This window comes from Chelonia mydas, chromosome 6 (assembly GCF_015237465.2).
Source record: "Chelonia mydas isolate rCheMyd1 chromosome 6, rCheMyd1.pri.v2, whole genome shotgun sequence".
Classification (NCBI taxonomy): domain Eukaryota; kingdom Metazoa; phylum Chordata; order Testudines; family Cheloniidae; genus Chelonia; species Chelonia mydas.
In genome coordinates, this window is record NC_051246.2 from 99,879,806 (window position 1) to 99,897,974 (window position 18,169).

General features: G+C 40.9%; 1 protein-coding gene across 6 annotated transcripts in view; it reads left to right on the plus strand.

Moving 5' to 3' along the window:
* The window catches only part of SPATA7 (spermatogenesis associated 7), a 74,460-nt gene that overhangs the window by 18,679 nt on the left and 37,612 nt on the right, over window positions 1-18,169 (plus strand). For 2 of the 6 annotated variants that reach the window (XM_043549475.1, XM_037900806.2), the window contains exons 2-4: window positions 9,701-9,775; window positions 11,330-11,422; window positions 14,895-14,942. In XM_043549475.1, the coding sequence (XP_043405410.1) occupies window positions 9,701-9,775; window positions 11,330-11,422; window positions 14,895-14,942 (216 nt within the window). The remainder of the gene's footprint in view (window positions 1-9,700; window positions 9,776-11,329; window positions 11,423-14,894; window positions 14,943-18,169) is intronic. The other 4 variants (XM_043549478.1, XM_043549477.1, XM_043549474.1 and 1 more) reach the window with 3 other exon arrangements.

Genomic DNA, 18,169 nt, shown 5'->3' on the forward strand with positions numbered 1-18,169 from the left:
ACATGGGGTGGGGGGGACGTACTGTATTTTGGAAATCAGACATTCAGGAATGAATGTAGGGATCATTTTAGATTATCATCTGTACATGATTTCCGAGTGCACTGTGGTGGCTAAGGAAGCATATTAAATCTTTTGATAGGTAAACAGGGGAGTATCAAATAGATGTGTTATTTACTAGTGCATATGGCATTAATGAGACCATTACTGGAATATCATGTCTCGTACTGTGTCCCATTCTGGTTCCGCTATTTGGAAATAATGCAGAAAAGAGCTTTGAGAATGATTTGCGGCCTGGAGAATCTGCCTTACAGTAAGAGATTAAAGTAGCCCAGTCTGTTTGATTTGTGCAAGATAAGGTTAAGAGGGAGTCTATCATGATGTATATAAGTGTGTACCCAGGGAAAAGATTCTGATAATAAAGTGCTCTTTACTTTAGCAGACAAAGGCATAAGAAAATCCAGTGACTGGATGCTGAATCTAGATAAATTCAGACTGGAAATAAATTGTACATTTTTAACAGACCTGTGTTATACAGGAGATCAGACAGGATGATTACCATGGTCCCTTCTGGCCTTAAAACCGCTGAAACAGAGAGTAGAGTTAATCATGGAAATAGGGTTGCCAACTTTCTAATCGCACAAAACCGAACACCCTTGCCCTGCCCCTTCTCTGAGGCCCCGCCCACCCCATCCCTTCTCTGAGGCCCTGCTCACTCCATCCCCCCTCCCTCTGTCGCTCGCTCTCCCCCATACTCACTCACTTTCACCGGGCTGGGGCAAGAGGTTGGGGTGGAGGAGGGGGTGAGGGCTCCAGGTCGGGGTGCAGGCTCCGGGGTGGGGCTGGAGATGAGGGGTTTGGGGTGTGGATGGGGGCTCAGGGCTGGGGCAGGAGATTGGGGTGCAGGAGGGAGTGTGGGCTCTGGCTGGGCGGTATTTACCTCAGATGGCTCCCAGCCTGGCAGCTCAGCGGGGCTAAGGCAGGCTCCCTGCCTGCCCTGGCTTCACGCAGCTCCCGGAAGCGGTGGCATATTCCAACTCCGGCTACTAGGCAGAGGGGCCAGGGGCCTCTGCGCACTACCTGCACCTACAGTCGCTGCCCCCACAGCTCCCATTGGCCGTGGTTCCTGGCCAATGGGAGCTGCGGACCTGGCATTTGGGGTCAGGGCAGCACATGGAGCCCCTGTGGCCACCCCTGCACTTAGGAGTCGGACATGCCAGCTGCTTCCAAGAGCTGCATGGAGCCAGGGCAGGCAGGGAATCTGCCTTAGCCCCCCCGTTGCACTGCCATCTGAACTTTTAGTGGCCAGTGGAGCTAACCAGAGCCGCCAGGGTCCTTTATTAATGGGGCATTCGTGTCATAAACTGAACACCTGACAACCCTACATGGAAACAACATCCCTTGAAATCTAGTGAATTCTCTGTCAGTCTAAGTTTTTAAATCAAATTTGGATGTCTGTTTCTGAAAAAAATGCTCAAAGTGAAAAAAAAAATTGGGTTTGATGTAGGAATCATTTGATGAAATTTTATGGCCTGTATTACACAGGATGTCCGACTAGATGGTCATAATTGTCTCTTCTGGCCTTAATTTATTAATACAATTTCTAATGAACTAAATTATAATTATTTTGGTTTTTAAAATGTCACTACTAGTATGATATCTTATTTTAATATGAGAAAAATATTGATAATTAAGGTCTTAATCCCACAAATATTTAAGTAGATATGTAGGTTTACTCATATTAATAGACCCATTATCTTCAATAGAACTTCTCATGATTAAAGTTAAGCATGTGCATAAAAGTGTATGCAGCATCAGGGCTACTATTGTATTTTTATTTTAAAAACAGTCTCAAACATAAAATCTTTTTCAAAACAGAAGCCTGAAGTTAACATCCTAAACCCAATATCTAAGCATTTTAAAAGGTGGTTTTCAAAGGTAACTAAATGACTTAGGAATACAAGTCTGGCTGGTTTCAAACTGAAAACCTTGAAGAAAGACTGTAGCCCAGTCAAAGTGTGTCATCTGTCTTGATGTGCAGAAGTTCAGTATGTCAGAAAGTGGTGTTGGTTGTAAAAATAGCCCTGCTACTTCCTTATCAGTTTTGTATTTGAATTTGTGTTGATCTCACAGAAAGGATGTTAATGAGACACAGAATTGTCTTTTTCAGTATAAATGAATGTTTTATATATCTTCTTAAAAATTTTATGTAAACTCTGAAATTCTACTAACAATTAGGAAACTAATTAAGAAACAAGCACGGAATATCCACCTTAGCAATTTAAGACTATAAAATGAGAAGAAAGTAAGATCTGGCAACAGGTAAACAAAAAACAACAACATTTTAATGGAGAAATCATTTAAACAAAATATTTTTTAAACAAACAAAAAAAATCATGATTGATATCCATCCTTGCCACTGGCTGGAGAAAAAAAAAGTGAATGATTCGCATCCAGTTTTCCCTTCTGTACTGCATTGTATCCTTCATTAGCAAGCAAGGCTCACAAAAGGAAGCAATTACAAGCATTAACAATGTACTAAAGGACCTAATTGATTTTTGATGTTTCTTATGTAATTTTGTTTACATTCTGTACCTTGGGAAGCTGCATATATGACAAAACTCTTGTGTAAATTACCCAGGGTGAACAATGCAATATCTCTAAAATTTGAATAAATGTGTGGCTTCCTACTGCAGTTATTTGCATTAGGTATCAAATATATATATCCATGTACTTATTGGAGGAAAAAATCATTTTCTGAAATGACACATTTAAATCTGACTAATTTCCTAAATAAAGCTAAAACTGGTTTATACAGTTCCCAGTTCAGTTCTACATATGTGTTAGCAAAAAGTTTAAATCTGTGGTCAAAGGTGTTTACAATGGAATCATTTATATTTACACGGAAAGAAAAGCACAGGCTGTTTGGGGAAGCACAGCCCTCCCTACCCGCCCCTCCATACAGTTTCACAACCCCGATGTGGCCCTCGGACCAAAAAGTTTGCCCACCCCGATTTAGATTGTTCTAAGTGATAGGTACAAGTCTTATTACCTTTATTCCCCTTCCCATCTTCCCAGAACTAGTCATCTTTACTCACCCCCTGACTATCCAAGTCCCCCAGAAAACATGCCCTATTGTCAAGCTTATGTATATTTTGTCGCCAGGGAATTTCCTGAAGAATCTGCCCCTTGTGCTCCCAAATATAAGCCTTACATTTTAATTTCTAGTCTTTTTGGTTGTGAAGATAACCTTGAAATATGAACGGAGTGTAAACTGACATAATGTTGTCTTCCTGAATCTATAGGGAACTATAGGGCCTGTTATTAGGTGGCTTTGTGTCTTCAGCTAATTTCCTGAGGCCCCGGAAGCTTGGGGGCAGACCTTGCTCCTCCTCAGGAGAAAGATTCAGAGGAAACTCTGCAAGATATCTCCCTCTTCACTCTGTCTTTTGGGTTTTCCTCTGGTAGACGGATGATTTAGATCATTGTTTTGTTTTTTACAAATGTACATGTATTAATAGTAAAAGGCTGATACAGTAACACCAAATATTTCACTTGTTACAGTTAAACAGTGTGCCATCTGCTGGTGAAAAAATTGTCTGCTTTTACAGACGGCTGTAATGTAAATGAATGTTGAAAAATAAAGTGCCTGATTTTCAGGGCTACTGAGGAGCCACAGTTCCAGCTGAAGATGGTGGGAACATCACGTCTGTGAACACCTTTAAAATCATACCCAAACTGTACAATTTACTGAATTGGATCAAAATTATAGTTACAAGAATGCACAAAGGGGTACTCTTATGGTGCCTGGACTGTTCTCTCCAGGGTTCCCTCACCTGAAATACTCATTAGAGATGATCTTATAACGAGACATCTGGCTATAAAATGTGTGTTTTTTTCTGCTATTATCAGACTCAGCTATACATCACTTACAAAGTGCTGGAGAACTTAGGTTCCATTTGATCAACTCTGGATGAGAATCTGTTGAGTCTATGATCTCCTCTCTGGCCCAGATTTCTGAATTATGCAGGTGCCGTACCACTTCATAAGCAGCTAAAATACAAGTCCCCTGTTTCTTGATGTGTATAGTCTATGGCCCCAATCCTTCAAAGACATACCTGCATAACTAAATGTGAACAGTCCGACAGATTCCAAATAGCCATGCTTTGGAGGATAGAGGTCTAAATTAGATCATGAACAGTACACAAAAGTAACAGAGAAGGGTAGATTCCTAAAGCAGATTTCTAGTTTATTACTTTCACATTTGTTGTTGGATACTTAGGATTTTATTTTTCTAAAAAAATTATAGTTAAATTTACTATTTATATTTGTTGTTCTAAAACTATAAATATAAATTGCCATTGAAGGACATTGTGAAAGGAGTGAGTTAAGGATGCCTTTAAATGGAGTGGCACACAAGACAAAGGAAGCTATTCCAGCCATCAGGACAACATGGAAGATGGGTTGTAGATGAGAGAAAGAAGGCTACAAATAATATATTTACACTAGCATTTTCCTTAAATTTCCTTCCATCATATTACCACTGCTAATAATGGTGGGAGTGCTAGTATAGACTATCTGCTAGTATTTTAACCACTGTATTGTGTTTGCTTGCTTAGAGCAGATCTAGGTGACATGATAGTTAAAAAGCCAGTAACCAGGTGTCTACAGTAGTGATCCCAAGATGGCTAGCCCCAGTGGATCTGCACCAGTGATTGTGCAATGGTGGAAAATTTGAAGGAAAATACTAGTGTAGACTCAACCAAAGGTGGTAACTAATCAGGAGCAGTGGTGAGCTGGATCCGGTTCGCACCAGTTCGCTAGAACCAGTTGTTAAATTTAGAAGCCCTTTTAGAACTGATTGTTCCGCAAGGGACAACCAGTTCTAAAAGGGCTTCTAAATTTAACCGGCCAAAAGTAGCGCCTTAGGGAAAATTTGGTGGCAGCTTCCCGCCCAGCACCCGGCCCCAGCTCACCTAACCTCCGCTCCGCCTCCTCCCCTGAACACACTGCCCCGCTCTGCTTCTCCACCCCCACCCCCACCCTGGCTTCCCGCGAATCAGCTGTTTGCGTGGGAAGCCAGGGCAGGCTGAGAAGCAGGCGGCGGCTTTGCACTCAGGCCCAGGGAGGCAGAGCGGAGGTGAGCTGGGGCAGGGGGGCGCAAGGAGGGCCACCCAGGCCACAGCAGGTGACCTGGGGGCGCGCATCCAGGCCCCAGCTCACCTCCGCCACCCTCGGCCTGAGCGGGAAGCTGCCGCCTGCTTCTCAGCCCTCCCAGGCTTCCCGCTGAACAGTTGATTTGTGGGAAGCCGAGGGGGGGGCGGTGCGTTCAGGGGAGGAGGTGGAGTGGAGGTGAGGTGAGCTGGGGCTGGGCGTGGGGTGGGGAGCTGCCGGTGGGTGCTCTGCACCCACCAAATTTTCCCCATGGGTGCTCCAGCCCCGGAGCACCCACGGAGTCGGTGCCTAAGGCGCCACTTTTGATGTGATCAGTGGGGCGAGCAGCCGCTTCCCTTGCTACCCCCAGTTACACTCCCCTGCCCCTAGGAGCCAGAGGGACCTGCCGGATGCTTCCTGGGAGCTGCCCCAGGTAAGCACCGCCGGGACTCCCCGCCTCATCCCCTGGCAGGTCCCTCTGGCTCTTAGGGGTGGGGTGGGCACCCACTACGGTGGCCCACGAGACCCTCCTGCCCGGTTCTGGGGGCAGTCAGGGGACGGGGGTGGATGGGGCAGGGGTCCGGGGGGGGCATCAAGGAACACTGGGGGTTGGATGGGGCAGGAGTCCCGGGGGGCGGGGGTGGGCAATGACCCCCTCATGGGCTGAGGAGGGAACTGGTTGTTAAGATTTTGGCAGCTCATCACTGGTCAGGAGGCTTCACTGAAGTCCGAGGGGCAATGTTTAGAAAGATACAAGAGCAGAGATGAAAGCAGGAGTGTTAATGTAAAGAGCCTTGCTGGTAAGGCTGAGAAATTTGAACCTAGTATGAATGGTGAGAGGAAGTCAATGGAGGAATTCATTTAAGCCGGGTTAAGCTGATCTGATCATTGATCAAGAGAGATGACTTTACTAGTGGCATTTGATATGTACTGGAGGAGAGGCAAGTCAGAGGTAGGGAAGCCAGGGAGAAGGAGCTGCAGTAGTCAAGTAGATAATTGACTATGGTAGGGCCAAGCGTTAGTGATCTAAGTGCAGGAGAAAGGACAGATTTTAAAGGTGTTTTAAATGAGGAACGGATAGGATATGGCAACAGCCTGGATGTGGCCCATTTTATTTATCGTAGGGAACAAATAATCTGTGTGTATAGTAGACATTCAGGATGTGAGTATGTAGTAACTCAGTTCACAATGTGCCTCTCAAATTATTTAGTTGCATGTGAAAATTAGCAACAGATATATCCTGTCCTTTCAAGAGTAATAGCTTTTGCGGTACATCACAAAATGGATAGATGCTTTAGGCTAATGGACTTGATAGCTCCTTCCTTTCTCTATTCAGGGCTCCTAGGGAATAGTCAGAAGATTTCTATAGCATTTGTGCTTTGTTTCTGTAAAGTGTAACATGCCTAAATTTGAAATACACTAAAAAGCCTGTTAAACAGCTTATATAATGGAAATATGCATTCGCTTAGTGTTAAGACATCCAGATTTGGAAATGCTGTTATATTATAAAATGGGCATTAGGAAAAGAAGATTCCTCACAGGGATGTTGACTATCTATTTAGGATCTATAGTATTTAATGAAACTACACAGAAAGAAATTTACTAATTTGCCCTCATTGAAATCGTTACACCCATCAAAAAGAAGAATGTCATAAAAATCTTAAGATTTTCCCTTCTATTTTGATTTGTATTAACAGTTCTTTTAAATACTACAGCCTTTAAGAGCCAAACGCGTTCTATAGTTTATAGCAAGTTTTTAGAAATTATCAAATGCACACCAATTTTGTCATGTTCCCCTACCTTCTGTACTGTTACATTCCATGTGCCAGAAGCCACAAATATAGCCCTCAATTCTGAAAAAACTCCCCCAAGTGCTTAACTTTAAGCATGTAAGTAGATTACTCATCTGGTTAAAGTTAAGCAGATATGTAAGTTTTTGCAGGATTGGGGCCATAACAGAGAGTTGCTCTATCTTAGCAGTTTCAGTTTGTTTCTCTGCTTGTACATGGAGCAGAGGTGCTGGGAAGGGAAGCAGTGAGGGATTTGGATTGGGAAGGAAGGGTAAGCAATCAAAGAATAGGAGGAGAGTTAAAGACGAGCAACCAGGAAACAAGAGAGGATAGAAGCATTAATGAAGAATGGAAAAAAGATGCAGATGAAGAAAAGGATGGTTAGTTTTTGGTGTTAACCTGAATAGTAAAAGTTACATCCCTACTCCTAATGTGAAGGACCTTGAATTAGGGAATTAAAAAAACTCCACAATATTAAAAAAAATAAAATTTTAAAAATACTATATATCCCCAGATAAAGACATCTTTCTTTTCTCCACAATTTTTCAAATATCTTAATTATTTTTAATTAATATAGTAAAAAGCATAACGTATTTCATGGAGTGTAGTTGTACTGGAGACCGAAGAGTGCAGGTGTTTGAGATAACCACACTTATTGGTTACTTTCAGCCTCTTACCTCACAGAGTACCCGAGGTGTGTATACATCTGCTTATGACCATATACCTTGTCATATGTTTTTACTTGCACACAGTGGTGCCATGTATCAGTTGTAAGGCAATTGTTCACATGACCATTTCAGGCTCTCTTAACATCTACAGGTGAGAGAGAATGAGCTAGTTCAGCCCTTGACAATGATCATATGTTCCTTGAAATTGGCTGCAAATTATGATAGTCAATAGTAAGTGGAGCAGGTATGGTACCTTCACTTCCAGAAAGAAATCTTGTTTTAGAAGAGTCTTGTGGATTTTTTCTTTTTCTTTGTTTTATATTTTAAATTCTTGGGGTTAGCCACATAGAGTGAAGGCTCAGAGAATGTTATTGCTCATAACAATCACATATCTCCTTTTAAAAATTGCTTCAAAAATGTGGAGTTTCACAGGTGGTGATTTTAAAGATCCTATTTACATAAGAGACAATAGATGGGATTTTCAAGTGCACGCAGTGTGCAGAGCACTTTTGAAAATCATACTGACTGTCAACGGGATAAAATATTGACCAGTGGTCAACAGCTGCTGCATTTAATATTAAGACATTTATTTTCTGAGCAGAATATGTTGATTCTATGATGCTTATTCTCCTATTACTCCAAACGACCGGTACGAGAGTGAGTAGTTGCATCAACATTTGTCATAGAATAGCTGCACTGTGATTGTTTTAGATCTAAATATACGAAATGGAATCTCTGCCAGTCCATCAAACTGCTGGGAAGTTGAATGATTTTTTTTTTTTTAATGACCTCAGCCAGTGCAATACCAGGTTATTTTTATACAGTATACTTTGAAACAAACTCCTTTTATTGGCAAAATGATTTCTTATTGGAAGAGAAAGCACAGATTGTTTCCTTAAAGTGTTCAGAATTTAGCAGTGTAAATTATGGACATGAAACTAAATTACATCAGCATCTATCATCTGAAAAGATTATACATACATCAGTCATTTGATGTAATGGATTTAAAGTCCTTACAATAAAACATTAAAACAAGTTATACTTTAGCCAAACACAAGTTTTTATTGGGCCCTATACAGGGGTAACTGGGTGAAATTTAATGGACTGTGATATACAGGAGATCAGACTAGGTGATCTAATGATTCCTTCTGGTTTAAACTCTATTTATCTATGAAAACATCACAATCATACTTTGTATGCAGTGTTGTTATAGCCATGTCGGCCCTACAATAGTAGAGAGACAAGGTGCGTGAGGTAATATCTTTTATTGGACCAGCTTCTGTTGGTGAGAGAGACAAGCTTTCGAGCTTACACAGACTCTTCTCCAGGTCTGGGAAACATATTCAGGGTATGTCTTCACTAGCAACGTTAAAGCACTGCCACGGCAGCTTTAATGTGGCTGTGTAGTTGCAGCTCCAGCGTTGGGAGAGAGCTCTCCCAGCACTGTAAAAAAACCATCCCCATGAGGGGAGTAGCTCCCAGGGCTGGTGCACTGTCTACACTGCCACTTTACTGCTCTGAAACTTGCAGCGCTCAGGGGTGTGTTTTTTCACACTCCTGAGCAAGAAAGTTGCAGCACTGTAAAATGGCAGTATAGACAAGGTCTCAGAGCGTCACAGCTAAATACAAGGTGGCACAGATTGTTTAGCATAAGTAGTTAACATATTTCAAGGGAACATTCCTTTGAAGGGACCATTCCCTATGCTAAACAATCTCTGCCACCTTGTATTTAGCTGTGGCACTCTGAGTATCTTTCTCAGACCTGAAGAAGAGCTCTGTGTAATCTCGAAAGCTTGTCTCTCTCTCACCAACCGAAGTTGGTCCAATAAAAGATTTTACCTCACCCACGCTGTCTCTCTACAATCATACTTTGGTAGTTAGTTAATATGGGAAGCTCATTGAACTATAATGATGTTCACATTATAATATTAAATAAAGTCCACCCTTCCAGTAATCTGATTGGCTGCCACAGATTCAAATTTCTCATAACTGATTTAAACAGACCATTGCAGCTTTAAAGAAACATGTTTTGCTTTATCCTGTTTGTCAAAATACGTATTTCCTTCTAATTGCTTGACATTTTTGTTTAAGTGAGCGAATACCCAGCCATTCCCAGATATGGTCCAGCAAGCCCATTTAAAGGACATTTAAGTACTCAGAGTAATGGTAAGTAATATGTATGATTTGATAAAAGGGTTGTCATGGTTGCTTTGTATGGACTTGTTTATTTTCTGATTTAAAAAAAAAGTTATTTCATTAAAACCTTTGACTTAAACTTTTACTGAGGTTTTAATAATAGTAATATACAAATGTACTTTACTGAAAGGACATTTGGTCTTTTCACAAGTGGGTTTATGTATCCTGGTGCTTTTTCTGGTTAGAATACATAAAATTACAGCTAAAAAGGTAGAAATACCACCTTTAAGTGTTATTTCTTATGAGCTAATGGCTCAAATAGAACGAATAATATGTATTCTAATATGATACTGAGTTTGTTTCCATTCAGGTGATGAAGAAGCTATGGCTCCCATTGAGCAAAGCACTTAAGCATATGTATAATAACTTTAAGATTATGAGTACTGCCCTTTATTCTGTAGACCACTTAAGCATGTGCTTAAATGCTCTTCTAAAACGGTGCCTATGTTTATAGGAACTTCTTGAACTCTGTCCAATCTAAAATTTTTGTGTCCTAAGGTATCTTAAACATGAATGACAAACATTATGTTTAAATAAAAATAAATGATTGAAAATGGTTTAGGACTCTGTGGGACAAATCTGATCATGTAAGGTGCTGAGTGTGCTAAACTCCCACTAAAGTCAACATTTCACAGCATCAGGCCCTCACCCACAATATCCTGAGTTTAGGAATCTCTGTTTCCCATGTAACAGTTGGTAATATCTCTAAAACTTCTAACAATGTGGGTAACATTTTCGTGCAGACCCTCGCCTTGGGGACTGGCAGGTAAATGGAGAGGAGGGACAACTAACTGAATATTGTTTTTAAATGTATTTATTTATACTGATGAAATGTAAACATATATTCTGTTACTGGTTTGGAATAAAAGTTTTTAAAAGTTTGGGGTTGGATGTATGCGGTGGAAGTAATGGAAAACTCGGACTTTATCAACTCAGCATTTTAACTATGAAAATGCTACCAAACCAGCCCATTAATGTGGGAGAGACAAAGTGCATGGGATTCATGGGTGGAACACCTGGATTTGAGGCTGTCAGACATACACTATTCAGTTTTAAAGAGAGGGAAGGGAGCATTAGCACACTTTGGTGACCACCAAATTTCAGTTTGGTTTGTTTAGAGATGCAGTATGATCGTGTAGAAGATGGAATGAGAGTGCTTAGCCACTGGATCTGGGGCTGTAGTGCAAACCAACACTGCAGGGAAAGGAGAAAAGGTAGCAGGGAGAGATGACATCCTAGAATGAAGGAGTGAGTTAAAGCCTCGGTATCCTTTCCCAAAAGTACCATGATTCTGAAGTTGTTAGGAAAGACAAGTGTCCGCTTAGGGCATGTCACCTGTGACGTTGGGAGGCCAAAAGCAAGGGCAGGCCCATGCTCTGGTCCTTGTGGCCTCCATTATGTAACACCGTCTGCCATCTTTGCAGCTCTTGTTTGGAACTGTGTTTGGATTTGAACTGTAATTAATTAATAACTATTGATCTTTGCACTACTTTTTATAACATTCAAATGTGTTTAATTTTATAGCTTTTTGCATTGACTCCTCCCGGAGACTAAATAACCAGTACCTGATCAGGGATCACATGGCTGTTCATTATAACAAAATCCTTTCAGCCAAAGGTAAAAATGTCCAAACATGAAACTTCTACACCCAGTTTTAGCTCCTTCCTTCACTTTGCATTAGAATAGACCTGTAACAAGAATTGGGTTGTGGAAAGTTTTGTTTTTGCTGGTTCTGTTCCTTGCTGATGTCAGTTGGCTGCTTCCGACTAATAATAAATATGAAAAGTCATCCAGTAACTTTGCGTGTGGTTGTTTTTCTCACATTAACATGTTGTTTTCTTATTCATTCGGATGATGATAGAAAGTTACTACTTTGATTTCTCTTCATTTCACTCTGTTTTGTCGCTGATGCTAAGCAATATGCTTAGACCAAAAAAAAAAAAATCTTAATTAGGATAGAGTTGTGGCAGTAAACATAGATTAGTTACATCAGAATAAATGTAGAGCATTTCATCTTTTAAAAACAAACAAAAGAAACCCCCCAAAAGGCCTGATTTTCAAAGGTGGTAAGCACTAAGGGTTCTCATTGCAGTCAGTGGAAGGGAGATGTGAGTGTTTTAGCACTTTGAAAATTTTCCCCAAATGTTGATAAATTAATATAATCTATTATTAATCTTTGTTATTCTTACAGCAATAATAATGTGCATCGTTCTTTACAGAGAAGTAAATTCAACCTTTAGAGTACTGCTTTCACAAAGCAAATGTTAGGAAGTCTGGAACTTCAGAGTAAAGGTTCCACTCACAGCTTAATTCTTCTCTGGCAGAGGAATGAGCACTCATGAGAAGAATCAGGGAGATTGTTTTAGTTTGGGTGAAGATAAGGTTGGGTGAGTAGCTGTGATAAAATTGAGCTTATAATGGAAAGCTAGTCAACCACTGCCTCTTCATAATAGTGCAGTTTTATATTGGCTCCTTATGAACTAAGAATCCAACACTTTATCCTCTTTCTTGCCTCATCCATTTTTGCTTGTTGTGGGATGATGATCAAAGGAAATCAGGCTAGTGATTCTGCTAATCTTCAGTTATTAATAACCACTAAAACTCAGACTCAGAATATGAAGAAGAAGATAGTGCCAATAACTATCTTTAGTAGGCACAGAGGAAGCACAGAGGAAGCACAGCAAGGTGAATCAGAGGCTCCAGTGTGTGTTTTATTTATAATTTTATTTTTCTAAAAATGTAGTGGGAGGAAGAGTACTGACTCTTTGGCTTGTCTGTGCCAATATATTGTCAGTCTACGAGTTAATGTTGTTTAGCTATAGCTTTTGCTTTTCTTTGGATCTCTGCCAAGGCATTCATTTTTGCAGCTGCAGCATGCTTCCGAATACACGCTCCTCTCCTGATTCATATTTGACAGAAATATACTATCATCAGTCACATTGCTTTAATATGCACTCATTCTCACCATCCCTATGATCACAGTACGTGATATTATGAAAAGTTTCTATCTGCTTCTCATCTGCTACTGTGAGTTCTGACTCTCACAATAATATATGGCAATAGGATGATACAGTAGTTGCACCATTCTAACTTCCATATTAACTGAAATGCATATTTCTGACCAAATGGTTTTTAAGTTTGAATTTCACAAGCAACCTGCTCCAGTTATGATCTGAGGAGTTGCCATTCTCAGACATTATGCAAGCTGTCCCACAGATTTCCTTAACTTGCACAACCTTTTCATTTTAATCTCTTATTCCAGTTTGGAGAGGTTAACTCCCAAGTAGCTCTGTCTTGTATTGTATTTGGAAATTTTTTGCACCAAAGCGCAATTCAGATTTCATACCAGCCACTACAACCTTCTGAAGCAATACCATTTCCATTTAAATTATATAGAACAGCTAATTCCCTTTTTTGTATAAATTTAGTGCAAAATGGAGTACATTTTGCTTAATTATGGCAAAACTATGCCCAAAGATTGAATATTACTGAAGTTTAGAAACTTGTGATGCTGTCCTTATGCAGTGTTTACAGTCAACCTTTCATTAAAGAATCAAGTGAAAAAAATTAGGTTGCAAAGCTCTGCCTACCTTTTTAAAAAGTCACATAATAGAATATAATGTGCTGAATCTAGGGCAGTGACCCAAGGGTCATTGGGAATTTATTAAATATTTTGTGTGCATAGTACTAAAAAAAAAGTAGATTTTTGTGGGTGTTTGTTTTAAATTTCACAGCCTACTCCCATGCTTCATGGCATAAACTGGTCCCAATCCTGCAAATAGTAATGCAGCGTTGGTGCGGCTGACTACAGGGCCATCCCAATAGCTGAAGAAGCCCTGAGGCCAGCCGCATTGGCCGCTGCTCTGGCAGCCCCAGGCACCTGGTGCCCGGTGCTGCCCTGGAGCAGCGGTCCGGGACCAGCAGCAGTGTCAGCAGGGCCCCAGGCTGCCCCCCCCCCCCAAGGAGCAGCAGGGCCTCGAGCTGGCCTCCCTCCAGCAGCAGGGGGCCCTGGGCCACGCCCCGCAGCAGCAGCAGTGGGGCCCCATGCTGCCCCACCCTGGGGGGGAACAGCAGTCCTCAGGAGTGCCCCCCTCCCTGCAGGTAAGATTTAGTCACAGGTATTTTTAATAAAAGTCATGGTCAGATCATGGGGCCATGCTTTTTTGTTTATTGCCCATGACCTGTCCATGACTTTTACTAAAAATACCCATGACTAAATTGTAGCCTTACTCATATTTAACTTTAAGCACCTGAGTAGTTCTATTGAAATCAATGGGATTACTCACATGCTTAAAGTTAAACACCCATATGGTTATAGGATCAGGACCTAGTTAAGCTCAGGAAGAAATTCCTCTCTTGGGATATATTATCACAACACTAGATGCATTATACTTTTCCACCTTCTTCCAGCCATTCTCAGAGACAGGGTACTGGATAAATAATTAGCATATTCCAATGTCATAATTCCTGTGTTGCTCCTCATCCATGCATCACTTAGGGTGACCAGATATCCCGATTTTATAGGGACACTCCCAATATTTGGGGCTTTGTCTTATATAGGTGCCTATTACCCCCCACCGCCGTCCCAATTTTTCACACTTGCTATCTGGTCACCCTAGCATCACTGCACATATTCTTAGGGCATGCTTTAAAGACAGGAATATACAGGCTTTGTCATCCATTAAAACTCAAGGTCAGAATAAACATGTTTTTATTGAGTATATTACACTGGGGAGCAATATCTTTGGAGATGTAGTTACAGGAAGTACCATACTTTAATTACACTTTCTTTTCCATAGCTGCAAGTGAATAGTACAGTCTGTATTTATAGGGAATGTTCATTAAAATGCATATTTCCTGTAAAATTCAGCATCAAGAATTTTTCTTTGACATTTAATTGAATCCATTAAAACAAACCAGTGGTCTGAATACACCATAAGCGGATACCACAATGAAAAATATAAACTGTTAGCCTTTAATTAAACAAGTCTTCCTTTATTGATATTTTGGTAATATATTCTTCTAACCATAGCAAATATTAAGAATAGGATCTTGCATAACTCACTTTTATTTTTTTTATTGTTTTCAGCAGCCGTAGACTGTTCAGTGCCAAAAAGCAGGTTAACCAGCATCAAATGTAAGTATTTGCTATGAGATGTTAATTCTTTAAAAAGTTTTATAAAGTTAGAGTGTTATTTGCTATTACGGCAACGATTTAATCATGGGTGTTTTTAGTAAAAGTCATGGACAGGTCGGGGACAATAAACAAAAATTCATGTCCCGTGACCTGTCCATGACTTATACTCTAAATACCCCTGACTAAATCTTGTGAGAGGGGCCGCTGGTGGGGGGCGCAGGTTGGGGAGGCACATTGGGCCAGCAGCACCAGCTGCCAGGTGCCGCTGACTGCGGTTGCTCCAGCTGGCCACCCCAGGGTCCACCCGAGGAGCAGCTGCTCCGGTCACCCCAGGGATTCGTGACTTCTGCAACCTCCATGACGGACATGGGGCCCTAACTATTAATGAGACAACATTCAAATTTGAAGTAGGGGCCTCACAAATACAAGAAAAGTCCCAGTCCCCACCCAGAAGGGCACACAATCTAAATTCCTCACAATATAAGTGAGGCTCATAAACAGAAAAGGGAGGGAATGAGAGAGGAAGCACAAGGATAACAATAAAAGGTCTCAGTTACTCAATAAGGCATACATATCTTCATGACTCTATAACATGCCTCATTCCCCTTTTTGTGGCAGTCTGTAATGAATTTAGCCCTAGTGAAATGCATCTAGCAAGTTATTGCCAACCTTGAAGTTTAAAGTCGTCTTCTTCCCCATGGTGGATGCAGCAGAAGCAGGAGCAGTGCAATATTCTCTCTCCCAGCTCTCTTCCAATCTGTTACATCTCTGACCTTATGGCACCACATGTGGGGTGGGAGGGAAAATTAGTCTCCATATGCACTAAGACTCTCGATGAAGACTTTTAACGAGAGTGCCCATTAGTGCCAGTTCCAGAGGTGTTTTGGGGAAGTCAACACCCGCCAGGAACTGGATTGAGACCAATCAACTCGTTTCACAAAAACAATCATACAGCCATCAGGTGGTAACAACATAGGTCACTATCAACCCAGACTGAGCTGCAGTTATTACTATTGTCAGTTATATCTCTATATCAAATACTGTTTGTGATAAGAGAAAGGAGAAAGTTATTGTGACAACAGTGAAAGCTGAAATTCAGTGACTTCCAAGACATCAGCTTACTGACTGCTCAGAGAAGTGTATCCGTCAAAGAGGCTAAAACCTCAGCTGCTTGTTAAATTAACAAACATATTTCTCCATTGTATTCTTGTCAAAATACATGCGAATAATTTGTGTAGCTGTTTCCATGCTTGTATTGTAATTAGTAACAAAAGATAAGATGATGATGATGATAAGTGACTTATTAAAGTAGTCATTTTGGGTGGAAGGAGGCCATGGAATGTGTTTTCTACTCAGTGCAGAATCTACACCCTCCTTCTCTGTACTTAGTCCGAGACACAGCCAGATCAGTGTGTTGTGAGGAGACAAGATACATGGTTCACACACCCTTTGGGCAGCAGTGCTCGGTTTCACTGGGGGCTGTTACATGTCCCTGTGGAATGGGTTTTAGGGATGTTAGGCAAGGAGCAAATCAGGGCCAAAAGGTCCATGACAATCTGTGGATTCATCATCTGTTGTCTTCAGAGGGTGCAGCACAGGCTGGAACAGTAACACAAGGGATTATTACAGCCTCTAGGCTGCAAGAGCAGCTTCATATCCGCTATCCTGCAGATCACAGCTTGGGATGTAGGATTGTTCCTAGTGCCCCAGCTGTATCAATAGCTTCTCTGTACCAAGCATGGCTACTTCGGCTTGGTGTAGGAGGGAGGATTAAAGTGCTTGGATGGTTTTGTTTTGTTTTGTTTTGTTTTTGAAAAAAAAAAAAGTTCACTTCTGTGACTTCTCGGTCAGGCCTTTATTTGGATTCCCCCCTGGATAAAGATGATTCTCCAACACCTGCTCAGTGCTCAGGCCTTTCTGAACTTTCTGCCCATTTATTTCAGAGCCTTCTATTTTCACAAACAAAATACTCCTGAGCTTTGAACCTATATGACACGGTTCATGCCATAGTAAATGTTTCTGGTTTATATGAGTTCATGTTGAAAACAGGGACAGAGCCTTAATCTTAACAAATAATTGTAATGGCACTAGTAGGTGTATCCCATATTTCAAATGGAACTTGCCTAGGTACAGTATATTTCCATTTCTGTTCAGTTTACTCAGACCACTCTCAGACTGTGTAACTTTGTCATGGTTACAGAATTGGAATTAATCTCCTACCAGTGTGTGATGGAAACTTTACACCTTTGCTGCAGCTAGTGTATTTGCCCATCTGCTTGGTAAAAACAGTACACTAAATCCTCACTAAATTGCTCTTTCACCTTATTTTCAAACTAGACTGGAACTTTTCTTTCCATACCATATCAAATAGGTGGCTGTGTCATAGCAGAAAAAGATCATTTTAAAATAATCTCATATCAATTGTCCTTTCCATGTGAGCCATAGGACATGGAGTAGTTAGTTTTTTGCCATATGTTCGAACATACTAATTTACTATTTTTTCCTTTTATATTCCATATCTTACTACTTTTTACTTCTTAACTGTGAAAATATTTTACTTGTGGTGCCATAATCTGGGATTTACAGTCACTTTATTGAACTTTTGTAAAGTTTCTCAGTTACTTTTTCAGATGCTGAATTTTCTCACCGTTCTGCTTTGAAGTCCTCTTCTCCCCTCATTGCTTCTCAAAGCACACATTGAGTGCAGATTTTCAGTATGAAGTGCTGAGATTTATCAGCATGGCTTCTATTAACATTAATGAGAGTTGCAAAGCAGAACACCTGCACATCATGCTGTGATGCACATCATCCCCCTAAATTGTGCTTCTTGCTCTGCTAAAATAGCAGGTGAATAGTTCCCTTTAGGCTGTTGCCATGGATCAGTCATTGGTTCTTAAGCACTAACATGATACTGGAGCTGGCACTTCCTCCAAACAAGTGAATATGTCTGCCCTTAAAGTGTATTTAGTTTCCATAGTTCTTTTCCCACTATCCTAGCTGGCAGCAAAGCAGGCAAGCTGCCATGCAACTGAGCCAGCAGCAAGCATGCACATGTGTATTAGATCAGTTCTATTGACTTAAAATAGTTGTTAAATGTGAAACTTCTTGAAATATGAAACTTCTATGTGCAGAATTACCCTAAGCATGTCGATACCAGTGCCTATTAGAAATCTCATTATTGTAGCATTTGTGCCAGAAAATTTGACAAAAGCCCTGCCAAATAAGAC